General features: G+C 44.7%; 1 protein-coding gene across 1 annotated transcript in view; it reads left to right on the forward strand.

The window, feature by feature from the left end:
* Positions 1 to 27076, forward strand: part of TRAPPC12 (trafficking protein particle complex subunit 12) — a 75921-nt gene that overhangs the window by 8322 nt on the left and 40523 nt on the right. Inside the window, exons 4-6 of the mRNA XM_077310098.1 lie at positions 1202 to 1318; positions 10361 to 10474; positions 13442 to 13580. Coding sequence (XP_077166213.1) covers positions 1202 to 1318; positions 10361 to 10474; positions 13442 to 13580 — 370 coding nt within the window. The remainder of the gene's footprint in view (positions 1 to 1201; positions 1319 to 10360; positions 10475 to 13441; positions 13581 to 27076) is intronic.

Below are 27076 nucleotides of genomic sequence, written 5' to 3' on the forward strand. Positions count from 1 at the left end.
TATTGTTTGTTGGGGTTGCCTGTGCGCTTTATAGAGTTTAAATTAGATCTTTGGTACCTGGCATTGCATTTATGGCCCATGTGGCTCAATCTCACAAAGAGACATTTACGTCAGTTCTAGACCTCATAACAAATGAATTTGATCTCTCTGCTGTAGCCCACTATATTTGGGGTGCGTGTGTGTGTGTGAAAGGTTCCATGAATGGGAGGAGCTGCCAATTAAGTCGTGTGTCCAGCTTACTTGCAGAAGCATTGGGACCTTTTAAAATTCACGCAGTGTTTGGAAGGGAATCTGTGACTAGATTACCAAGTGTCAAACGTGGTGGGTTATGAGCTATTGGCTGTGCTGTTTCCTTGCACAAACCTCACTAGCAGATTCAATAGGACATTGCTGGTCAGGATGTTTAGACAACACGTTTGGCCTGCTTACAGCATGTAGCACCCTTGCAGGACACTTAAAAATTATTTTCCGAACTAGTAAGAAAGCCCATTGCAACCAGGAATGCAATGGGCGCTAGGACCCAGGGACGCCGGCAGGTGGAGATTTCTGTCTCTCGCAGCAGGAGCCATAGGAGGTAATCAGGGCTCGTTTGTAGCAAGTAATCAAGGCTCATTTGCTGTTTGGGGCTTGTTTACAGTTTGTCTCTGTCTGTCTATCTCCAGCACAGCAGGAGCCATAGGAGGTAATCAGGGCTTGTTTGTGGTTTGGCAGGGCTCTCTGTGTGTCTCTCTCAGGTGTCAAAGAGCAAAGTGGCTAACATCCAGGGAAGGAGGGCAGGTGCTGTAGGGGCAGGACACCCCAGACATGTTCCACCCCCCAGGCTGTTTCACATATATTAAGAGGAACAATGGATAAGGAAAGTATGACTGGCATGACATTGTTTCTGCAGGCACAGAAAGTGAGCAAGATGCCCACTATCCTTCTTTGCAACAACAGGCAAATATAGTTGTTTGCAGTTGCCTTATAGGAAGAAAAAAATCATTGTCCCTGTTGAATACAGGAATCACTTATTGGTTCAAGGCCACAGTTAACTCAGGGAGCCTTAAACCCACCCTCTCCTTGGAAAAAACCTTGGGAGAAAAACATCGACCGTTCTCTGGTGCACTATTTTTTCTTAATAACAATGCAATGGTGTTTGCAGAAAAGCACTTTACTACAAATTTTTATTGATAATAAGCATTTTCCCCCCTCTCTCTCTTAGGGAGATGCCGTCAAAGACTTAATGCTCCGCTTCCTCGGTGAACAGTCTGCAGCAAAGAGACAAGTTCTAAATGCCAACTCGGTAGAACAGTCTTTTGTAGGGCTCAAGGAGCTGATAGTAAGTATCACCAGGTTAAATTTCTTGGCAGCATTATTCATGTTATCAGCTTGGAACTAGAGATTTGTAAGTCTCCCAGTTCGAGCACTTCCACGGAAACAGCTTCTTTTGTATTCACCTGAGCTATTGTATTGGACCAGAAGACACAAAGCGCTGGCTCTTAACACGCATTCGCTTACTGCTGTCTTATCTCACCCTAGAAGTGGTGGTTGCTTGTCTCTTGCTTCTGTCTCAGGGACATTGTTCCTGCTCTCCCTTCCCCATGATTTACATACCCCAGGTCGGCTGATGCCTTCTGACCCTGGGCTACCTGAAATTCAGTCTGTAAGCAATGCTAGGTAGGAAGAAAGGCTACAGCCCTAGAAAGACCGAAAGTATGCCTCAGCAGAGGTGTGTTTATGGCGCTGAGCTTAATGAGACAACCCCAGATGGCTTAAGCTAGAGAGTTATTTCATGCATTAAGGAGAGAGCTTTCTAAAAAGTGCCATGACAACATACCCATCTGGTGGTTCACTTTTGCTGGCTGCTTGGAAATTCAATTTCCTGTCTTCAGCTCACAGGCTACTAAACTTTTGTAGTAATAAAACCTGTTTTGCGTCTGGGATGCTGGTAATTTGGAAATAACATTGCCTGGTCTCAAGAGAGCATGTGTCTCACTTCACAATCTTTATGATGCATATTTTGAATACTGATATTTGTGTGTTTGAATACTGATATTTGTGTTCTGCTGCCAGCCAGCCAGTAGTGCTATCTTTGGTTAGCAAGTTGTTTTAAAAAACCTATTTTAGGCCACAAAATCTATAACTATTAGCTGCTATTGTTCTGGAGGCTGGTATTTAAACTTCCTTGAATTAACAATATTTTCGTGATAAGGTATTAGGCAAACGGTATTTTTAAAGTTCAGAAAATATACCGGAAAAGGACAAAAACTTTTAAAATGGTTATAATATTTTGTGGCATATTAATGTATTTTTCCGTTTTTTGTCAAAGGTCTGCCTAAGAAGGGGTTACTGAATGCTTTTTTTTTTTTAAGTAACGTCAAAGTGTTCTCCTGGAGCAATTTACATTGGAGAAGAATGTCATAGCAAATGGAGGAGGACATTTTAATCATTTTAATGGTGTCGCATGTAGAGTTAATGACTCCCATTTGAGAGTCTGTGGGGGGGGATCATATACATTCTTTCAATTGTGCTTTTGATTAATGCTAAATTCCCATATGTTGTCAAATACCAGAAGCTGCAGGTTTTGCACATTTCCTTTTCCTAGCATGAGGCCTTAAATCTCTCAAACAAGTGCATGTTCAGGATCTCTAAACAAGACGTGACTCATTTGTGATAAGTGACCTTCTTGCTGAAGAACATAAGAAGTGCCTTGTTGAATCACGCCAAGATCCCCTTTTCTTGGGGGTGTTGAAGTCATTTGTTCTGAGGGCCGAATCTGACGCAGATATTACTTTGGCAGGCTGGGCCACATATGCCATAAAATGTAATGCCAGGTATGAGAGAGAAAAACTTTAGAAAAAACACAGGCAAACCCGATTAACCATATCATTTTTACTCAAAATACAAACAAAATCAATTGATGCCTAGCAATGAAAGCAAGTGATTCACTGGGGAACAGACAAAAGCCCCAAGAAATATATCTACTCATATACAAAATGATTTTTCCCCCAAGGGATACCAATAAAAGTATGCGTGAGCGGGTTATCTTACACTTGAGTGTAATTAATTCAAAAGAATTTTCAGCTATACATTGGAAGAACTTTCTGACAGAGGGGTTCCTCAGTGGAACAGGCTTCCTCGGGAGGTGGTGGGTTCTCCTTCTTTGGAAGTTTTTAAGCAGAGGCTAGATAGTCATCTAACAGAAATGCTGATTTTATGAACGTAGGCAGATTGTGAGTGGGTGGGCAGGAAGGGATGTGCCGGTATTTGTCTCTTGTGGCCCTTCCTTGCATATTCAGGGAATTGCTGATCGCCACTGCGGGATGGTAGGTGAATTTCCTCCAGGTCAGGCTGGATTCTGGAGATTTTCAGTGGAGGGATCACTTGGGCATGAAATTGGGGTCACTGTGCGTGGGTAGGTAGTTGTAAATTCCTGCATTGTGCAGGGGGTTGGACTAGATGACTCTGAAGGTCCCTTCCGACCCTATGATTCTATGAATGTCTCCATCCAAGCAAGCAAATAAAGTCATTTTTCAGCACCTTCCCATACACCCAGCCTCAGCAGCCAAGCATGGCTACAATCCATCTCTCACTCTTCTCCATCCTGCCTACGAGGATCTCTAGGAGGCACACCAAACTCCCCCCCCCCAATCAACAACAACCACCCTGTGAGGTGGGTCAGGCTGAGTGACCAGTCCTGGGTGACCCAGATGACAGGGTTCTTCTCAGGAGAAGGGGAACTGAGCCAGGCTATTCCCTTTCCCCTAGTTCTCATCCCGCCTGCATTTCCCACAGAAGCGGTGGGGCTGATGGAGAGGCTGTTTCCAAAACCTCCAAGGGGGGCCCTTTTTGTTCTTGCACGATCCCTTTTCCAACACGGTCTGAGAACCAGTGGGGGGAGAAGGAAGGCAGCCACCCCACACTACCCTAACACTCATTCTGCCTCCCAGCTTTGCAGCTGTTCAGACATGCAGTGGCAGCATCAGTGCACCTACCTGCCTCCATTCGCTTCCAAGGCTGAGTGGTTTTCTCCCCTCAGAGCAGCTTGCTCAAGACAGCCCAGTAACCTCCCACTCCACACACTGGCCTTCCTCCTGTCTTCCTATGCTGTCAGGTTACAGAAGCCCAGCCTAGAGGTTACCGTCGCATGGATCACTGCGGCTGGATGTTCTGGGGCCAAGTAGGGCGCTAGTAGCTTGGCCTGGCGCAGATGGTAGAAGGCCTGCCATGCTACTCTCGTGACCTGTGCCTCTACAAAATACTCTATATGTACCTGCCTCAGGAAACTTAAGGTGAAGCAATATGTGGCGGCGTATGTGCTATTGAGATAATCAGCAGGGCCATGTTAATCCTTTTTGAAAATCCTTCCACTGTCTACCAGTTAGTTTCCAGGTCCAGTTCACATGCTGGAAGGTCAGTCTCTCCCTGCAAGTTCGTTTCTGGTAGCTTTGTTCTTCCCAGCAAGGTCCCCTGTGCCCCCACCCCTTGTCTAAGGGACATTCAGTACTGGTACAGCCATGTCCCGTGAGTCTGGAACAGCCTTCAGGAAGAAATGGGGGGGGGGGAGCGCTCCTCCTCTCCTGGATTTGTACCAGACTGTGAAACACAACCATCTGTTCTGGAGAAGCTTGGGGACAGCTGGAGTCTGGGCAAAGAGGGACTATTTATTTAATTTATTATTTAAATTTATATACCGTCGTTCCCAATTGGGCTCATGGCGGTTCACATAATAAAAGAATAAAAACACAATAAAACCCATAAAAACCTGTAATTACAATTTCCAAAGGTGACAAGAGGGCAAGCGAAAAAACTAATTTAACTCACCCTCTCGACCAGCCAGGGCCAGCCTTCTGACTGTCTTACTGGTGAGAGTGGGGAGATAGATCTATTTATTAACAGAAGGACATGAGGGATCTCAGATTGAATAGCAGGCCCCACCCTGGCCTCAACCGTATGCCTGGTGGAAGAGCTCCATCTTGCAGGCCCTGTGGAAAGTTGACAACTCCGACAGGCCCCTTAGCTCTTCCGGGAGCTCATTCCACCAGGTTGGGGCCAGGACCGAAAAGGCCCTGGCCCGGGTCGAGGCCAGGCGAGCATCCCGAGGGCCCAGGACTACCAGTAAGTTCATAACTGCAGAGCGAAGAGCCCTGCGGGGGACATAAGCAACCAAGCGGTCCCGCAGGTAAACAGAACCCAGACTGCGTATAGCCTTAAAGGTCAAAACCAAAACCTTGAACTTGATCCAGAAACAAACTGGTAACCAGTGCAGATGTCGAAGCACCAGCTGAATATGGGCCCTCCATTTTGTACCAGCTGTAACTTCCAGATGAAAGACAAGGGCAGGCCCGTGTAGAGTGAGTTACAGTAGTCTAATCTGGAAGTGACCATTGCATGGATCACTGTGGCCAAGCGGTCCGAGGACAGGTAGGGCGCTAGTAGCCTAGCTTGGTGAAGATGGAAAAATGCCATCCGGGCTACTTTTGTAACCTGAGCCTCCATGGAAAGAGAGACATCAAAGGTCACTCCCAAATTCCTGGCAACCAGTGCAGGTGTTAATTGCACCCCATCGAGGCATGGGAGATGCGCTTTCTGGTCCGGCCCCCTTCTCCCCAGGACCTCTGTCTTGGAGGCGTTGAGTTTCAGGTGACTCTGCCTGAGCCATCCAGCCACTGCTTCCAAATAACTGACAAATGTATCTGGGGTGGAGTCCAGCCGGCCATCCATTAGGAAGTAGAGCTGGGTGTCATCCGCATATTGGTGGCATCCCAGCCCATAGCCCCAGACCAGCTGGGCTAGGGGTCGCATATAGATGTTAAAAAGTGTAGGGGAGAGTATTGCCTCCTGCGGAACCCCACATGGGAGCCCACAAGGATAAGATAGCTGGTCCCCTACTGCAACCCTCTGTGTCCAGTTCCAGAGAAAGGAGACCAGCCATTACAGCGCAGTCCCCCTAATCCCGGTTCTGGCAAGGCGGTGAGCCAATATCTTGTAGCCAACCACATCAAATGCAGCCGACAGATCTAACAAGAGTATGGCAGAGCCGCCCCGATCCAGCTGGCACTGGATACCATCCATCAGGGCAACCAGCGCAGTCTCCACCCCGTGGCCAGGACGGAAGCCAGACTGGTATGGGTCAAGGAATCTTGCAACTTGGGCATAAAGTGTCTTTTAATTAAACCTTATCTGTTTATTATTTATTATATTATATTAATCTGATTTGTAGACCACCATCTGGCAACAGTCTCAAGTCAGTAAACAGCATGTAAAAATTAATTCATACATGGTGTGAAGAACAATAGACTGCTAAAATCTAATTTTTTATTTGAAAGTTATTAAACAATCTGACCATCCCTCTAAGTAAAAATGTCTGGGTTGAGTGTAAGGTCCAAGAGCCCAGGTTCCCATGATGGGGGGATGGTCCTAGATGACCTAGATTTAGCTGAGTAGTTGTTTTTATTCCAATTAGGATGCAGGAGGGAAGGGAAGGGAACTCACAAACCTGTTAACCAGGTTTATCGGAGCTAAGCCTTTGAGTCTGAACTTTTGTTTGCTGACTGGTGCTGATATTTTAACATCTGATAGTTTTCTTGATTTTGGATTCTCTTTGGGGATAGATAAGTAATCTTCAGTCTGCCACTTTAGACGAGTAAACAGATGGCCATCAAAATTTAATAACAGTTATAAAAATGCTGAATGTATATATGAAATTGGACATCCATTCATTTATTTATGGCTGGTCCATTACTCTGCTGCATCACCTGAGCCGTATAACCTTCACTGTATACGTACATCTGTCATACATCAAAGAACAGATGGTGTCCATTCCTGCCATCCTCTGTCCTCTGGCTGCGATCCCATCAGAATGCAAGATACTCTGTGTCTGAACCGGAGCAAAGTGTATAAAGGCAAAGTGATGGAACAGCCATGGCAGTTTCTATGAGCCCGTGATCCAGGAAGTTCCTTAGTTCAGATTTCACCTGAGCGGTCCCGAGGCAGGCTGTTATACTCCCTGTGTCCTGTCCACAAAATGGGAGTAACAGCAACGACCTCGTCTTCCTGAGTTTTCCGAATGATTGTGAACATGTATGTCTGTATTGCATGCTTCAAAGATGCAAGGGCAATGCATGTGCTCAATAATAATAGCTACCATTGGAAGAGTGGTGCAATGGATTTCCTAAGGGCTAGCCACCACCCCACGTGATGTTCCCCTCTGCCAGGCAACTTTCCGCATACCAGGGTTCCTAGTGGGAAATAAAAACCAAATTGATTGAGATATAATCTGGGTTCGGGTATGCACTCACCCAAGCCTGGATTGGATGACTGGCGGACAAGGAGATAACCTTGTTCCTGTCAGCTTTTCTTTTCAAAACGAACAATTCCGAAAGAAACATGCTACTTTGGTAAATATGAACATTCAGTCAGGGCCTGTGGGGTGTGAGGTTTCAAGCAGGATATGCCGAAGGAAAACCTCCTGTCAGGCAGCGTTATAAATACAGCATTCTTATGCAACATGCTACATGCTACACCCAGCTGTCTCCTGGCCTGCTGTTTCGCTTTTGTGTCCTCATTTCCCTAGGCAGGGGTACTTAGCCAAAGATTTGCTCTCTCTCCAGATTATAAATTCCTACACCGGTTAAATTCACCTCACAACTGGACTCCACATTTGCTCTGCTGCTTCAGACCAACGCGGCTACCCACCTGAATCCAGCTTTCAACTTGTAATCCTTAACTCCCCCTGCCTACACATACCCACCAGAGTTCGCATTTCCCAGTACCCCACTCCTACAGGCTGTTTCAGAGCATTGTTCTGATCCGTATCTGTATTTGGGGAGGGGGGGGTAGGGTGTACCATTCTGTGTTCTGCCTGCCACAGGCCATGTTAGATCTCAGAACAGATTTTTGATTCATTGTCCCCTTTGAATTCCTTGTCCCCACTCCATATTGTGTACTGTTTCTCAGGTGTAAAATAATGCGACACACAAAAATTGTGTGTCGCATTAGCCAGTGTTGTATAGTGGTTACAGCACTACACTAGAGTCCTGGAGACCCAGATTTGAATGCCTACTCTGCAGTGGAAATTTGCTGGGTGACCTTGAGCCAGTGACAATCCTTAACCTAACCTACCTATTGTGAGGATAAAATGGAGGAGAGGTCACGTTCCCAACCTCCAAGTGGGGCCTGGAGTTCTAGAATTACAACTGATCTCCAAATTATGAAGATTTATTATTATTCCCCTGGAGAAAGCTCTGTGGGCTCTACCTTTCTGCAGGCTCCGCCCTGAGATCTCCAAGAATTTCCAACTTTGGAGTTGGCAACCCTCAAAGAGGATAATGAGGCGAGCCCCTTGGGGTCTCCATTGGGGGAAAGGTGGATATAAATCAAGGAAATAAGCATATTAGCTGCTATTTTGGAAAACCCACTCTTGACTGCTACAGTTGCTTGGTTCTTTGAATCCACTGCGGCTGTTATCAGTCAACCAAAATCACAGTGTGCTTGTGCCTTTTGACATGAGCTCTTGAAACTAGAGCTTTTGTTTGTTTTACTTGTAATACTGCAGTCATCAAGCATCCTTGACCTGTTGTTGCAGCCGGATAAGTAGCAGACTTATTCCTTCCCAAATCCCTCCTAAGGTTACAAGGAAACACTTGGGTTGTCTTTTTTTTTTCTGGTTCCTCTTCCAGAAGTGTCTTTCACCTTCTCGGGAACCTTCATTAGACAGCCGGTGCACTAGTTCCCTCGTAACCTTTAATAAATGCCATGACACTATATCCTTACCAAATGAAGAACGTAATCTTCTTCTTCCCCGGTAGTAAGACGTATTCAGCCAGCAAGCTCAGCGGAACTAGGACTTCACCCATCATGATTTAAGACTTCCCTGCTGCCTCTGCTCAAAGAGCAGTCCAGGAGGAGTTACGTGATGGATAGATCAGGCTGTGCTCTCCCTGCCAGGTGTACATGTTCAGAAAGAGTTTGACATTCTTGAAATAAAGGGAAATGTGCATGGAACTTAGCAAGTAGGCCATATTTCAGAGCACCCCATTTTAACTGTGTCCCTAGTTTCTGAAATGTTGAATTATCACTGTCTGGGATTTTGTTGCCGTACTTTTTGGTGAGAAGTGATCAGTCCAGCGTACTGTTAATTCTGCTGTCTCTGTAAGTGCTTTAGGAGCTCCTCTTGTGTTATAGTACCCTGGGGAAAGTGTTTGGTGCCACAAAAACAGATCTTCGGTGTTCGTTCATGGGAGTCTTTAGTTCTGTTTTGGAATTAAAAGGCTGTTCTTTGGGACCTTGAAAGTACTTTCGGACTCCATTGATCAGTTCTTAGGATTTATATAAATACATCCTCCCTGTCTCTTAAAAGCGGTTTCAGTGGCAAAGGATACAGAAAACCAAGCCACTATTTGAAGTTGTGTGTGTGGCAGAGTAAAGGGATGGTGTACATTTGGAAAGCAGGAGGGATGAACACAGAGGGTGGGGTGTCATTCCATTGGAGGTTATGGTCTGGTGAAAACTGGGAACCATTCTCAGGAATGCATGCTTCCTCTGTTTCCCAGATCACATACCATATTTTGCTGGAAACAGAAGCAAGGCTATAATACATCTACAAGATACATTGAGGGTTTTTCATTATTCTGCCTTATAAATTGTGTTCATATTCATACCTGTCTCAGAAACTTCTTTTTGTTTGTGACATCTGAATGCAAAAGCCAGCTGGATGTTTCTCCGCTTTGCCTTTATTTGCTTCTATTATATTTTTCCTGTTTCTCCCTTCTGTTCCTCCTGTGGACCAGCCCGAAACTGTTTTTGTGGGGAAATGTACCTGGCTTTAGGTCTGTCTGGAAAATGAATCCGTGTATCTCTGGTGAATGGCCAGATGTTTCAAATGCCTTATTAGCGCAAACAAATCATTCTGACCCAGTTATATTTTCCAATTAAGTCCTACTAAATGAGTCAACACTAATAGACCCGTGAGTGAATCTCAGGCAAAACATTGTAGCTGCGTTCTTGAGAGGAAAATGAGGAAGGGTTCCTTGTAGCAGCAGAAATGTTGCACGCTTCAGACGGGTGAAAACCTGATCCCACTTTCTGAATGAAACATTCTCTGGCCTGTCATAATAGATGGTGTAGGCTTTTACACGAGCAATCTTCTAATTGTAAATTGTGAGTCATGCCTGGCTTCACTTTTTGCCTAATTATACAAGCAGCTTTGACAAATGACATCCCACGTCCTACTGGCCGGCTTTACTGACCTTGTCATTATTACTAATGGTTAGCTGTAGCTGCTTCAAGCCAAATAAGCAGCTTCAAGTCGCAAGCAGCTGAATTGATTTGTTTCTTAGCCTGTTCTTTGCTTTCCCCCCGTTCTCCCCCCCTCCCACAGAGCAGCAAAAACTGGAGAGCAGCAGTTGACTTATGTGGACGACTTTTGACTGCCCACGGCCAAGGCTACGGCAAAAGCGGCCTCCCCACAAGTCACACGACAGACTCGCTACAGGTATAGTTGCGTGTCCATTGGACAAACAGTTGACTGCAGCTTTACAGACAAGTTATATATTGTCCTGCTCCTTCATTTGCCTTCAGTTCCTCAACTTGCACCTAAGAACAGGATTGGGTTATTTTCATGAATCCTGTTGGGGATGTAGCTTGATGCTTATGGCTAGTTTTTGTATCCTGTTTATATGGAACAATTTGGCCCTTTTGGGTGAGACCAGCCCTCTGTGAGACTCTTTGGCCCCTTTTGTAGCCATCAATGCATCCATTGGCAGTGAATTCCACAGTCAAATTACTCAGTGAGTAAGCAAGTATTTTGGGGGGTCTGTTCTGAACTTGTCTGTCATTTTCATTTCTCCCTCGATTTTAGTAATATGGGAAAGAATTATCCACCCTGTGCATAATTTTATAAATTTTCTCCATATTCCCCCCAGTCACCTTTTTTTCCTAAATGGAAAAATTCCAGATTCTTTAGCCTTTCTTCATAGGAAAGGTGCCCTCTAACTTCTATGAAAAGGGTGAAGATCAGTTAGCTGTTGAGCAACTCATTTCATCCATCCAGTGTAACATTCTCATTAGGTCAGACTGGTGATTGCCCATGTGTCGTTACCTAGACTTTTGTCTCTAGTTTGTTCAGATTACTGTCCTCCCATTTGCAAGTTTATTTATTTTCATTTCTTTATTATTGTAGTTCTATACAGTTGCTCCCAGCAACTGGCTCACGGGGGTTCACAAACAGTATCAATAAAAATTCTCCCCCAAAACAGTAAAACAATAAAATAAAATATAAATACAAATACAAGATGGCGGAATTTTAAAAATTGCTCCCCATATCCCGGGCATCGATCTTTATTTGTAACGGTTTCAACCATGAGAGCTGGAACAGAATCCTTTGAGCTGGATCTTAGAATCATAGAGCTGAAAGGGGCCATACAGGCCATGTTTGAGATGTTGTTAACCGCCCTGGGCCACACAGAGAAGGGCAGGTTATAAGAATAAAGGTTAATTGAATTATTTGAAAAAATTCCAGGAAGTTCCTAATCTAACTATGTTACATACATCCCTCTTCCAATGCCCCCTGTAGGATTTTCTTCATACACTGCTGAATCATGCACACTACAGATCTAGCATATTCCAACAAGTGGGGGATTTCCTGACTTCCTTGGGCAGGCTGTTCCACAAGGCAGGAGGTACAACTGAGAAAGAAGACATATGGGCAAAGTTGATTTTGCCCTTTGGCAGGTTGGCACCTGCAGAAGCCCCTGCTGACTTGAGCAATTGTCATGGCGGAATATAGGGAGATAGGAGGTCCTGCAGAAAAGAGAGGCCAGGACCATGAAGGGCCTTGTATGTAACAGCCAATATCTGACAACAGATGAGCAGCCAGTGAAATGTCTGCAGCATGGGAGTAATGAACATGGGTCTAGCTCCCATTAATAGTCAAACTACAGCATTCTGGACCATTTGGGGCTTCTGCATTGATCCTGAGGGGTGATCAATATACCATGCATAACAGTAGTCTAATCTTGACGTTACTGCGGCATGGATTCAGGTTGCCGGGTCAGCCCACATCAAGAAAAGGAGCCATCTTAGAAGCTAAGCAGAGTTTTTAGAAAGCCTTTTTTGCAGTTGCATTAATTTGCTTCTCCAGTAATAAAGTTGGATCCAGTGTGCCCCCCCCAAGGCTTTTAACTGAGTCAAGAAGGGTCAGTTGAACTCAGAAGTGGGGAGGTCATTGTCCTTCAAGAGCTCCTCCTCCCCAATCAGCATTACCTCTGTCTTTGCAGGGTTTAGTTTAGGTTCAGCTTGTTCACTTTTTGGAGCCAGCTTGGTATAGTGGTTAAGAGCAGCAGCCTCTAACCTGGCAAGCCAGGTTTGATTCCCTGCTCCTTCATGTGCAGCCAGCTGGGTGACTGTGAGCTAGTCACAGTCCCGTTAGAGCTTTTCTCAGAGAGCAGTTCTGTCAGAGTTCTCTCAGCCCCACCTACCTCATAGGATGTCTGTTGGGGAGAGAGGAAGTGAAGGCAATTGTAAGCCACGTTGAGTCTCTTTCAGGTAGTGAAAAAGCAGGGTATAAAAACCAAACTTTTCTTTTAGCCAGCTAACCACCATGACCAGGCAGAGATCATTTTTACTTTTTCGGTGAAGCAGAATATTTTGTCAGAAACTAGGGTTTGGTAAAACTATTACATAATGGGAAAGTCTACCCAGAAGGGTTTGGATCTAGATTTAAAACATTAGTGATTTCATTCACAAATGCACTAAATGTACAGAGCTGGGATGTTGATATTCAGACAGAAATCCCCAGGCTTTATTGTGACACTGTCAGAGAAAATATATTTGTCTCCCCTTGTTCTAGTATTGGCAAATCACATTACAGCAATTGCAGGTGCAAGCATATACGCCTAGATTTCACATTAAAGTAAATTCCACTGTGATGCTGTTCAGGAGCCTTTTACTTCTCATTTATGTTGATGCGCCTTTGAAGTAATCCTAATTAAGTATTATTGATACAAAAGGTGTAAAGATGTTTTGTAATGAACCCTGTTTTGCAAATGGAACTTTGAGAATCCTAAAAATGTTGCGTTCTGAATCTCGTCTTGAGTGCCCTTAAGTGTAAATAGCTAAAGATATGCAGAATTGTATGCGATATAGTACTTAATACTACCCAAGGGAATTTATTTTAAAATAAGATAATGAACTCTGATGGAACGATAACCATGATAACTGTGTTCAGTTATGCAGGGGAGGGTAAAACGGAGCTGCCTCTAGAAATGGAGCCTTTTTAATTTTTGCTCAGTTTACAAAACTGTCCTTCAAGTGCATTGTGTCGTACAGGGTGCTGAATATGTCTCGCTCATTGTTTTACCCATTAGAGTGACAATAAAGCAGAGAGCAAACTTGATTTTTGTTTGCACTTGACAAATAAAAGCAGACAAAGGATCTAAACTTTTTGTCTTCCTCTTTGAAGCTCTGGTTTGTAAGATTAGCACTCTTGGTGAAGCTGGGACTCTTCCAAAATGCTGAAATGGAATTTGAACCGTTTGGAAACCTTGACCAGCCTGACCTCTATTATGAATATTACCCCCATGTTTACCCAGGACGCAAAGGTACGTTGTTAATATTCTTTCATGGTTGTTACTGTCAATATTGGTAACAGGGGGCATATTTGCTTTAGGATGCTTAGGGCTGATCCTGCGTTGAGCAGGGGGTTGGACTAGATGGCCTGTATGGCCCCTTCCAACTCTATGATTCTATGATTCTATGATTCTATGATAACCACATTTTGATCCCCGTTATTCCAGTGGGGAATTTATTTATTTATTGTCGTTGAAATGTTGTTTTAGTTGGTATGTTATTGTTATATTGATATTGATATTGTTCTATGTAAACGTTCTAAAATGTTTTATGTAAGCCGCCCAGAGCCGTAGGGAAGGGCGGTATAAAAATCTAAATAAATAAATCATACTAAGATTTTCTCCTTGACACATAAGAGAGGAACAGTGCACTAGATATAAGGGAGGGAAAATGCAATCCTATGGAGAGTTACTCCAGTCTAAGCACATTAATTTCACTGGGTTTAGAGTGTCTCTGTGTATCACTGGCGGTCTTCAAGCAAAGGTTGGATACACATTTTTCTTGGATGCTTTAGGATGCTTAGGGCTAATCCTGCGTTGAGCAGGGGGTTGGACTAGATGGCCTGTATGGCCCCTTCCAACTCTATGATTCTATGATTCTATGATTCTAGATGATCTGGGGCCAAGGGACCAAGCCCTATGAAGATAGGTTGAGGGACTTGGGAATGTTCAGCCTGGAGGTTGAGAGGGGACATGATAACCCTCTTTAAGTATTTGAAAGGTTGTCACTTGGAGGAGGGCAGGATGCTGTTTCTGTTGGCTGCAGAGGAGAGTAATGGGTTTAAACTTCAAGTACAACGATATAGGCTAGATATCAGGAAAAAGTTTTTCACAGTCAGAGTAGTTCAGCAGTGGAATAGGCTACCTAAGGAGGTGGGGAGCTCCCCCTCACTGGCAGTCTTCAAGCAAAGGCTGGATACACACTTTTCTTGGATGCTTTAGGATGCTTAGGGCTAATCCTGCGTTGAGCAGAGGGTTGGACTAGATGGCCTGTATGGCCCCTTCCAACTCTGTGATTCTATGATTCTATGATTCTATGACTTTTGGATTGCGTCTCTTAGCCTTAATTGGGTATGTCCCATAGAACAGGAATCCCAGGTCCGCAACCTTCAAGTCAGACCTTGCAATGTTCCTCGGCTACCCGTTCAGTCCAGTCCGTTGAGTCCACAGTGGCATGTTAAGAAGATGTGCAACTGTTTTTTTTTTTTATAATTTTGTTTATTATTATATAAAGCATTTACAGAAAAATTGAGAAGAAAAAGCAACCAGCTGATATGGTTTGCCATCTCTTTTAACATACATATTCAGTTCCCATCACATATTATTCCTAATCTAGAAGTTTTTACCATTTTTCTTAGCCAAGTGATTGTTAATACATATGAGAGTATGATCTGTTATAAGAATACATTCTGTTATTATCTTAAATGATATTAATGCCTATGAAGTATGGTTTGTCATCCACTTTTAGCATACATATTGACATACATATTCAATTCCCATCGCATATTAATCCTGATCTAGGAGTTATTACCATCTTTCTTAGCAAAGTAGTTGTTGATACATATGAGAGTATAATCTATTATAAGGATATATTCTATTATTGTCTTAGATGATATAAAGTCAGTTCCCTTCATATATTGGTCCTGTCCTAAAAGTTCTGCTGTCTTTCCCCCAGGAAGTCAGGAGAATACTCCATTGTTCAACTCATCCTTCAGGTGGTCGCAGAAAATGAAATTGTGTTTTTTTCCATAGTAGAGTGTTTCTGATTGTCCTTCTGTCAGGGCCAGAGAAATCTCTTACTTGATTCTTGCTGCCAGTCGCCTTTGAGTTGGCTCTGACTTTATCAATCTGGATCTCTTCCTCTGGTCGCACAGGAATATCTCCTGATAGCTTCCTGGTTGCTGTCGCTTTTGAATAGACTCTTTTTATTTTGCTGATCCAAGTCATTTCCTGCTCTAAATAGACTTCCAGGTTTTCGGTGCTTTCCTTCCTTGAATCTGTTTTCCCAGGTTCTTCAAAGGTACTCTGGGTTTTTACATCTCTGGCTCTCTCTCTCTCCAAGATGTGCAACTGTTGTTCTTGAAAGAGAAGCGTAATTTAACGCAGTTCTGTATTTCAATCAAGAATGTGTTTCATTGAGGAAAACCCATGATGCTCAGAAGCATATAATAAAATCAGCTGTAAATAATCCTAGCACTGTATATGCATACTGGGATCTCAGATAATATTAGGGCGAAAGGTTGAAGGGAAAATTATATTTTACCATGGGGTCTCCATAGTCCCATGTTCTCATTCTTAGGAAAGATGGCCAGCAATTGTCCAGCCACGTTTTTACATTAAGAACATATCCTATCCTATACAGATATAACTTTTAACCATGTCCTGGTTTTCTTAAGCACTGCATCAGAATATACAAGCCATGATTACGGATTGGCTGCAAAACAGTATGTGAAAGTATGGCCTGAAGTGGGTATCCAAACCATTGCTTATTTAGGCCATGTTTAAGCAATGTTGTAAACTATGGTTAAGACAACAAAATCTGAGTCCAAAGGCACCTTTAAGATCAACAAAGATTTATTCAAGGCGTGAGCTTTCATGTGCAGGCACACTTCCTCAGACAAAATGGAACAGGGATCATCCGAATACAGATATATGGAGAGTAGATTAGTAGTAAAAAAGTAAACAGCGTCACAATGAATATTCAGCATGATGATGAAGATCAGCTAGTTCCTTGCTAGAATAACAAAATCTGTCCTTTGGGTTCAGTTGTCGTTCACAAAAACATGGGGGATATCAAAATGTTAAGATTAGTGATTAATGGCAGATGCTTTCCCAGTTGTGGAAAGAAATGATTAAAAGAGACTTGTTGCTAGTCCCATCCATCTCCACTCAGGCGTTTTTGTGGATGATAACTGAACCTAAAGGACAGATTTTGTTATTCTAGCAAGGAACTTGCCAATCTTCGTCATCATGCTGCATATTTGTTGTGACACTGTTTACTAATTTACTCTCCATTTCTGTACTCTCATGATTTTTGTTCCATTGTCTGAGGAACTATACATTGCACACAAAAGCTCACACCTTGAATAAAACTTCGTTAGTCTTAAAGGTGCCCTTGGGCTCAAATCTTGTTGCGTTACGTCACGCCAACACGGCTACCCACCTGGATCTATGGTTAAAGCAGGTTGAGATGGGTAGCCATGTTGGTCTGAAGCAGCAGAACAAAGGTTGAGTCCAGTGGTAACTTTAAGACCAACCAAGTTTTATTCTGAACCTACTTGCACCATAGCTTCTTCAGATACAATGAAACAGAATTTCTTCTACCACTAGATATCGGTGGGGGGAGGGGTGCTAGTTGCCAGAAAGGGGAGTCAAGATGCATAAGTCACTATGCAGTTATAGCTGAGATTGGATTGTGAATAGCAGTAAATTAGCATACCAATACAAGAGTTAACAAACAGATGTGAGAACAAAGTTTGAATTCAGTAGCACTTCCAAGGCCAACAAAGTTCAATTCTGTGTATGTGGTAGTTCAGGGGTAGTCAAACTGCGGCCCTCCAGATGTCCATGGACTATCAGCTTAGGGCTGATCCTGCGTTGAGCAGGGTGTTGGACTAGATGGCCTGTATGGCCCCTTCCAACTCTATGATTCTACAATTCCCATGAGCCCCTGCCAGCATTCGCTGGCAGGGGCTCATGGGAATTGTAGTCCATGGACTCTGGAGGGCCGCAGTTTGACTACCCCTGCAGTTTGTTCTCATATCTGTTTCTTAAGCCAGTTTCCCATTCCCTTTCCTTGGATGGTAACAAGCGATCATCTTTTTTCAGATACCATCTTGACTTGGCAAGATGAATCTGTATATCTCATAACTTAATCCGGATTAAGGCAACTGGGTTAAGCATTCAGAATATATTCTAAACCACGGAGCTTTTGCTCTGAAGTATAAGGATTTTAAGATTTACAGGATAATCCAAAGTATAATGAAGCTCCTTGGTTGAAGTCCACCTGTTTTTCCACTGGTGTATGAGGTCCCGGAAAAGTTGCATGGCCAGGGATCACGGGATGAACCCTGTATGAATGAAAAACTGTGTGGGACTGTGGCATCAATGAGGCAGATTGGGTAAGATTGTCTCTCCTTCTCCCTGTCCTCAGTTTCTTTGGTAGGGTTGCCAGGTCCCCCTGGACAAACCCAGGTTGGGAAACTCCTGGAGATTTGGGAGTGGAGCCTGGGGAAGACAGGGACCTTAGTGGGGTACCAAGCCGTAGAGTCCACCTCTAAATAATCTATTTTCTCCAGGGGAACTGATCTCTGGAGATGAGCTGTAGTTCCAGGGTATCCCCAGGTCCCACCTGGAGGCTGGCATCCTTGTTCTTTGGTTATGATCCAAGCCAATGAAGCATAAAGGTTTTTTTGACCTTCTCCCCCTCTGGTCTGGCCACTTAACAGTGAGGCAATGATGCTATAATGAGATCACAAAATCAGGTAATGCATAGAAGTAGCAGACCTTTCTGCTACTGTGTATTGAGGATGTACTTGATCCCAACTTGGGAAAGACTATCATATTTCCTTGACTCATATTTGAGAGCACATTATTGTCAAACCAGCATAGGAGATAAAAAGGGCAAGCCTGAGTGATATAAATGCTACTGGGAAAGAAATCTAAATCTGTGTGTCATTAAGCAGCTAATTTTAGTGATAAAATAGACATAAATCATACACATATTTTTAGCTCCTGTGTAATAACCAGTATCCACAATAATATGCTGATGGTTGCTAATTTTTCTTTTCGTTTTCTGTTTAACAAGCATAAATGTAAAATTCTTGATTTATTTATCTCATTTTGATTCACAATAGATAAACGAATTAGGCAATTAAAATGCATTCTGCAATGAAATGTGTTGCGATACAAATAAATAATGGTTATGAAAATGGTGTAAAAATATTTTGTTTAATTCATGTGTATAATTTGGGCCGGTTCAGAATATTCATTGAATTAAGCGCAATACATTTCAGTTTAGCACAGCATGTCTATTTCAGTCTAGCAATATTATGAATTTCTATGGACATCACTCATATTTCTGATATCATTATATCCTTTGCCTTCTACTTGCTGAATGTTCACCTCCTGCTCCAAAACTAATTTTCTTCCTGAAGATTAATTCTATATAGGGTTCCCAGCTCTCCCCTGGCCACTGGTAGGCGATGGGGGAGGGGCTGGGGGGGCGGGGAGGGTTGCAAGATCCAGGTTGGGAAACTCTTGGGGATTAGAGAATGGAGCCTGGGGAGGACAGTGACCTCCGTGGGGTACAATGTCATAGAATCCACCCTCCATTTTCTCCAGAGGAATTGATCTCTATGGCCTGGAAATGAGCTATAATTCTGGGGGATCCCAGGTCTGCAGTCTTTTCCCTCCTGCCTTAATGGACTCAGCCACAAGTTAGGGAACCGGATGCTTCCCTGCTCCCAAGCATGGTTTCTGTGACTGGGACGGGATGAAGCCTGCATGCCTACTCCCACATTAAACAGCCTCCTGTCTCTCCCCACCTCAGTTCTCCTTGAGCCTGCCTGTTAAAACGTTCCTGCCTAAAAATTTCCTGCAGGTGGGAAGGGAAGGGGGGTCTGGGCTTAGGTGGGGTGGTCAGCTGAGGGGGGGAGGGGGAGAGAAGTTGGGTACCCTCAGAACGAGACTTGTCTGTAATAGCCATGCTAACAGGGCCCTGTCCCCTTTTCTTCCCCCTCCCCTCAGTGTCACATGTGGCCCTCCCTTGCGACTAACGAAGTCACGGCCTCTGTTATCCTAGTCAAGGCAGCTCTGATGGGAGGCTTTCCCTCCTGCTCTACCTTCCTTGGCCTTCTCTTGCACCCACCTCTGCCCAGAGGATTTTGGGTTGGTAGTCCAGGGGTGTAAAAATCAAAGAAGGAAATCACTCATAGTGTGGTATGGGGGAAGGTCCAGACTATCTCCTCAGCTCCTGTCCTTCTTTCCAACTTATATGAGGTGGTGCTACTCTAGTAGTAGTAGTAGTAGTAGTAGTAAAATCGGGGGGAGCAAAAGGAGGGCACGGGGTGCACTTGGTGATGTCACTTCTGATGACATGTCACTTCCAGGTATGTGGCAGGGAGGTGTAGCCAGCTGACATCACTTCCGGGGCTCCTTGAAGCCTGAAAAATTATTTCAGAGGCTCTGTCACAGTCAAAGGGTTGAAAAAGGCTCCCCAGCTCCCTTGAACCTCAAGCTCTTTGTGACAAACAATTCTTAGCTTCAGTTTTCCAAAGCTGTCCTTAGGCTAGAGCAGTAATTCCCAGCATGGTGCCTCTCAAAATGCCTTCCCTTCCTCTCTTCTCCCAAACCAAGAGTCAGTCCTGGCTCTCTGCTACCTCATAAGAGAAGGAGATGCTTCAGAAGAACCTAGAAGAGATTTCCCTTGTCTGCAAGGAACACCTATTCAGAAACTGCTACATCCTGCATAGGAGTAATCTTGATTTGGAACCTGACATTTGGTTATTGACCTCCTGCCCTGGAAGCCATTTTGTGGTTGGCTGTGCCTCAGTCCTATAGCAGCCAATGTAGTGGCTCCCATTACCTGTTCTAATAATTTCAGTAATACCCACAAAATCAACCAAGCTAGGGATCTGGAGGGAGGATGGGGAGAGATTTCAAATGTCTGTGGTGCATCGATGTATAATACCATCTGTTGACAACACCATATAGCCAATAACTGGCATTTCACTATAATATAAAAAGCCACTTTTTGTCCATTGTGGGACTTCCAAAAGTTGCGAAAGCATACTGTCAGGATTAGAAAACCCTGTCATTAATTAGCCTGAGTTCTTCCATGTCAGTTTTATTGCTTGGTGCCTGGGAGCTCCAGGCCCTATATCATGCTAACTAATAGAAAGTGAAATGTATGTTATTGTAACCATTATCTCTTTTGTGGGGCCTCTCGGCTGGGTCTGGTTCTACTGCAAATACCATCTTATCTGAGACAGCCAAGGCAGCCAAGGCCATGTGAAAGTAACACTGTTTTTAATTGCATGTGTAGCCTCTCTCACTCTCCCCTCCCTTGGGAACTTTCAAGTTTTGGGCGGGAGAATAGTATTGATAAGAAGAAGCAAATCTGTCCTCAGGCCAGATTTGACTTCGCCAGTCTAGATGTATGAAGTACTTCTCAATTAAACTTTCTCTTTCCAAGAAGTTGGTTGTGAGTTCTTGCAACGTCTGACACATACATTACTAGGCATAGGTTCTATAGCACCCTTATAGACTTTGGTTGTTATTTCTCTCCCTCTCTAGATATGCTACTCCTTCAGTATTCAAGACTTACCTACTCTGCTATGTCTTTCTAGAGCCCAATAACCTGGACAGAACATTTAGAATTTTTGCAGCAAAACTAAAAGCAAATTATATGTACCAGTATATTGAGTCCTATCACATACATTGCTTATAAGAGTTTGGAGTAAGTACAGAAATCAAGATCCTCTTCCTAACTTCTCTCCACATGTACTTGCACTGCATCAACGGATCCAGGGGCAACTTTTTAAAAGCATATTTAGGGTTGTTAATATACAGCACAGACACTACCTGTGATTGGCAGTGTTTGAAAGTAGCAGTGATGAACACAGTTGTCCTGTTGCAGCTGTGCATGAACATGCATTTTAGCCTTAATTCATTGAAGAGATCTCCTTTTTCTGCAAGGGTCACCCTGTGCAAAGTCGGCTGCAACTTCACCATGTTTTGCTCTGGGGGGAAAGTGGGCATTTTTGACAGTGCCCTAGCACAATTGCATAGTAATCTTGCCCTTGCTTGCAAATCTGTGTGGTTTTCTCTTTGTAATTCTCTAATTTTATCCTGCACACTGGTCACAATCTTGGCAGTTTTATAAAAGTCTGTTATGTGCAAATTGCATACTGGCCTCCAAATGGATTGATACCAAGTGATTCTTAGCATCACCAGTTTGCAGAAGGTCCATGTGGTTCAGCCACTATTTTAATGTTAGGCTTCCAGATACAGCCAAAATACCAGAGACTCCCAAGCTTTGTTCAATAAAGCATGAAAGTGAAGAATTTTTCACAACTTTAGGCTTCCCATCCCAGTGCCTGTCTCTCTCTTTACATCTCATATCAATTTCATTCCATGCAGCAATCTTTTTTTTTTTTTTTGCACTAGGGATGCTGCTTTTGCCTCCTCTGTGACCCCCCCCCCCCGCTTTCAAGTCACAGGGAATTAAACTTCCCACAGCTCCTTTTAAACTTTCCCCCTGTCATTTTAATATTTTTTAATTCAGTGATCCAAAACTAGCGATAGTTTCATGTTGTTAGATTCATGAAGGAGGAGCATGGCGAAAGGTGCAGAGTGGGTGGAATGTGGGTTGGTAAGTGACCTTTGAAGAGCAGCAAAATGGTGGGGGGGATCTGAGAGAATCTATGATTTTGAATTACCTTTCCTCATGGAAGTGAAACATGGGGGAAATCAGTATGAATGCACTCTCAAAAAACCCAAGGAAACTGCGACCAGAAAGCAAACTGGGCACTGAAGGGAGGAAAATCAATGCAGAATGACAAAGAGAACCCAACAGACATGTATGGTGAAAGCAAGGGAAAACTTAGTAAAGGTAAAGGTATCCCCTGTGCAAGCACCGAGTCATGTCTGACCCTTGGGGTGACGTCCTCTAGCGTTTTCATGGCGGACTCAATACGGGGTGGTTTGCCAGTGCCTTCCCCAGTCATGACCGTTTACCCCCCAGCAAGCTGGGTACTCATTTTACCGACCTCGGAAGGATGGAAGGCTGAGTCAACCTTGAGCCGGCTGCTGGGATTGAACTCCCAGCCCCATGGGCAAAGCTTTCAGGCAGCTGCCTTACCACTCTGTGCCACAAGAGGCTCTTTAGGGAAAACTTATATAAGCTTATATGCCCCCTGCAGGGCTCTTTGCTCTGTGGGTATCAATGAACTGGTTGTCCCGGGCCCCCGGGATATCTGCCTGGCCTGGCCCCAACCTGATGGAATGAGCTCCCGGAAGAGCTAAGGGCCCTGTCGGAATTTTCAGCTTTCCGCAGGGCCTGCAAGACGGAGCTCTTCCACCAGGCATACGGTTGAGGCCAGTACGGGGTCGCAAAGTTACCATCGGTGGATCCCCAATGTGTGTGTTAGGTCAGAGCCCTCGCTCTCAGGGAAAGAGATTTTGACCCATGTGCTGAACGGGGCGGGGGGGAGGTTTTTTTTTTTTTAATTCCTATTGACTGCCGTCTTGTTAATTGTTAGTTGAATTAAGGGGTGTTTTTAGGGGTTTAACTGTGTTTTATCATTTTATTGTAAACCGCCGCGAGTCAACCGAGAACGGCAGTATAGAAATAAATAAACACTCATGACTAATAGGCCAGTGTCAGCCAGTTTCTGGTCACCAACTTGGTATAGTAGTTAAGAGCGGAGACTTCTAATCTGGTGAGCCAGGTTTGATTCCTCGCTCCCCCACATGCAGCCAGCTGGGTGACCTTGGGCTCGCCACAGCACTGATAAAACTGTTCTGACTGAGCAGTGATGTCAGGGCTCTCTCAGCCTCACCTACCTCACAGGGTGTCTGTGGTGGGGAGAGGAAAGGGAAGGGGAATGTAAGCCGCTTTGAGACTCCTTTGGGGAGAGAAAAAGCAGCCTATAAGAACCAACTTTTCTTTTTCTGAGGTGCTCTGTTGTGCTAGTATAAGAATTTTTATGAATACACACAAAGGAATTTTGGGTCCTGTTTTAGAATTCTGGCGACTGGCGTCAGATTGCATTTTGGATAGACCAGCTGTCACGTTATATGGCCGCTGTTTCAGGGATGTGAATTGGAACACTGGCCTTTAAAAATACAGTATGCACTCTTGTGCTTTCCCCATCTGCTTCAAAGCCTCAGAAGCATCGATTATTTTTAACCACCCTCTATTTAACTCCACCCTTCAAAAAATTACGTTAAAAAATGTTTTGAAATAACTGTAGGTGTTACGGTGTTTTGGTAAAATAATTCATTATGACACGAGGGGGTGAGCGGAGATCAGGGGGAAGAGATAATGCAAAATATTTTTTCTTTCCATGTGCAGAGTTGCCAGGACACACTTGAAAAATGTGTTGTGTTCCCCCTCTAGTGGCTGTCTCTCAAACCCTAAGAGCCTTTATTAATACTTGCTGTTGAATCCATGCTGCTGTTTCACTTCCAAATGCAAAAACCTGCACTGGAAACCCTCATAGCTCCTCACCATGACGCAGCCATGCTCTTTGCAGTCCCTTTTTCTTTTGTAAACATAGACTGCGTCCATTTTTGGTACGTCCTCTGTCGCTAACGCCGGTGGCGTCTATTGCCGTGGCACAGCAAAACCCTGCATTCAAAGCATTCCAGCTTATATTGAGTTTAGACCATTAGGCTGGCAAGGTCAGCTTTGTCTACTCTGACTGGTAGCAGCTCTCCAGAATCTCACCAGAGGTCTTTCACCTCGCCTACGATCTGATCCTTTTAGCCGGAGGCACCAGGGTTTGAAACTGTGACCTGCATACAAAGCAGACGCTCAGCCTCCGAGCCAAAGCTCTGTCGCGCTCATTCTGTTGATTTCTTTGGCCAGTGGGATCTGTGCTGCCTGTAGGTAGGAGCCCTTGTGTTCTTTCCACTCTCTCTTGTTCCGAGCCTCTTCTGTCCCGTGGTTCTCTGCCGTCCCCCTGCTGCTCATTTTCTATCCCCTGCCTACCACTCTCACCTTGGGAGACTGAAGGATTCAGCAAAGGAAAATGAAGTTTATGCCGTGGCATCCGGTGCACACGGATGTTCAAGCCTCTTTTACTTGAGGTTTATGTGTCTGGCATCTAATAAAAATAGAATCAGGATTACTGTCTTGGTTGGTTGGTTTTCTTGCACGCTTGCATGTTGAGGGGAAGGGGGAGGTTAAGCCACGCGCAGCTTGCTATATATAGCCATTGTCTCCTCACATCTACCTCAGGTTGTTTTAAACCAGGGGTAGTCAAACTGCGGCCCTCCAGATGTCCATGGACTACAATTCCCAGGAGCCCCTGCCAGCGAATGCTGGCAGGGGCTTCTGGGAATTGTAGTCCATGGACATCTGGAGGGCCGCAGTTTGACTACCCCTGTTTTAAATGAATGCTTGCTTCCTCAACCAACCTTTTGCTCCTTTGCTTAAGCCGGTGGTACTCACTTCGTTTCTCATGGAGAGCCACGTTTGCACTTACCATCAACCAGGAGAGGCAAGTTGACTTCCCGCCCCAGTATGCGGATCAGCTGTAGGGAGATTTGGTGCCCCCCACCTTTCATGAGAATTTCTTAATTCCCGTAGGATGAGGAATTTTGTTTCTAATAGAGTAGTAGAGATGAAAGACATTTCCCCTCCCTCACTTCTTCCTTTAAAAGGAAACATGGGTGTCATGGTGTGTTGTTCAGTGTTCTCTTGTTTCTCTCTGGGGAGAGTCCACAGTTCAGTGCTTGGCATACAGAAGGTCCTTGGTTCAGTCCCCGTATTCTCCACTGAAAAGGATCAGGCAGGAAAAGATTTGAATCACGTTTTAGCTGCAGAGCCATTGTCAGAGCAGATAGTACTGATCTGGATAGAGCAGGGTTGCTCTGCTTGGGTTTCAGGAAGTTTCTTGATGGCCCTGGAAAGGTTTCCTGAATGGATGGGAGTTAATTAATATATTCTCTACATTTCATAAACATTTATCAGGTGATATGTCCATATATGGTCATGTTGACCCCCCCCACTCCTCCCAACATGGCCAATGATAGGCCTGGAGAGGGCGGGAAGGGAAGGGGTCCCCGAGTGGGCATGTACACAGCTATGCTTCCCATACCAGTCTGGCTTCCGTCCTGGCCATGGGGTGGGGACAGTGTTGGTTGCCTTGATGGATGATCTCTGGTACCAGCTGGATTGGGGTAGTTTGGTCATACCTGTACTGCTTGATCTGTCGACTGCATTTGACATAATCGACCATGAGTTGTTGACCCACTGCCTCACCAGGGTTGGAATTCGGGGAACAGCCCTTTAACAGCTGTGCTCCTTTCTCCAGAACCAGGACAAAGAGAGTAGCTGTTGGGGAGGAGTTATTGCACCCCTACTAAATTCCTTGTGAGGTCCCACAGGGGGTGGGCCTCTCCCCCACATCATTTAACATCTTTATGTGCCTTCTGGGCCAGCTGGTTCAGAGTTATAGGCTGAGTTGTCACCAATATGTGGATGACACCCAGCTCTATCGCCTCATAGACGGCCACCCGGGCTCCCCCCCCCCCAATACATTTGTCAGATGTTTGGAAGCTGTTGCTGGATGGTTAAAGCAGAGTCACCTGAAACTCAACCCCTCCAAGACAGAGGTCCTGTGGCTGGGCAGAAGGGAGGTGGGACAGGAAGCACATTTAACCACTCTGGCTGGAGTACATCTTAACATCATGCCCTCAGCCAGAAATCTTTCAATGGAGGCCCAACTGTAGCCCACACGGTATTTTTCCATCTTTGCCAGGCAAGGCTCCTAGCACCCTACCTGCCCTCAGACTGTCTTGCTACAGTGATCCATACAATGGTCACCTCCAGATTAGATTTCTGTAACTTGCTCTACGTGGGCCTTCCTTTGTCTTCGACCCAGAAATTACAGCTGGTGCAAAATGCAGCTGGTACATCGTGGAGGGCCCATATTCATCCTGTCCTGAGGCAGCTGCATCGGTTGTCAATTGTGGCCTGGATCAAGTTCAAGGTTTTGGTATTAATCTTTAAAGCCATCCACGGCTTGGGCCTGCCTGCCTTGAGGGACCACTTGTCTGCTTATGCCTCCTGCAGGGTTCTTCGCTCTGTGGGTTTGAATCTACTTGTGGTCCCTGGCCCCAGAGAAGCATACCTGGCCTCGACCCAGGCCAGGGCTTTTTTGGTCCTGGCCTCAACCTAGTGGAATGAGCTCCCGGAAGAGCTGAGGGCCCTGACTGAACTGTCTCAGTTCCGCAGGGCCTATAAAATAGAGCTCTTCCACCAGGCCTTTGGTTGAGGTCGGGTTCCAGGAACAACTCCAGCCAATGCTATACCGTTCTGCAAAACCTATGCTCTGTGATGATTGACTGTAGATCAGGGAGGATTGGGGATTATGCCAACTTTTGCGAAGTTTTTATGGTATTAGGGGATTTGTGATTGGTTTTATTGGGGTTTTAATCTGTTTTTGTGTAACCCACCACGAGTCCATGGAGAGTGGAGGGATATAAATCAAAGGTATAAATAATAAATATAAATAAACTGCATGATTGCACCACTTCTGAGGTTCTCAACGCTCAAATAATGTTTCAGGGGTTTCTCAATGGTAAAAAGGTTGAGAAAGGCTAGGATAAAGCACTGGTCTGACACCCACAAGGCAGCTTCCTTCCTGTGCAACCAGGAAAGGCACAGGATAGGCTTCGCAGACAACGCTGGCTTAATAATGCGGAATAGCTGAAGTCCCTGAGGTCAAGATGCAGAT

This window comes from Paroedura picta, chromosome 1 (assembly GCF_049243985.1).
Source record: "Paroedura picta isolate Pp20150507F chromosome 1, Ppicta_v3.0, whole genome shotgun sequence".
NCBI classification, from domain to species: domain Eukaryota; kingdom Metazoa; phylum Chordata; class Lepidosauria; order Squamata; family Gekkonidae; genus Paroedura; species Paroedura picta.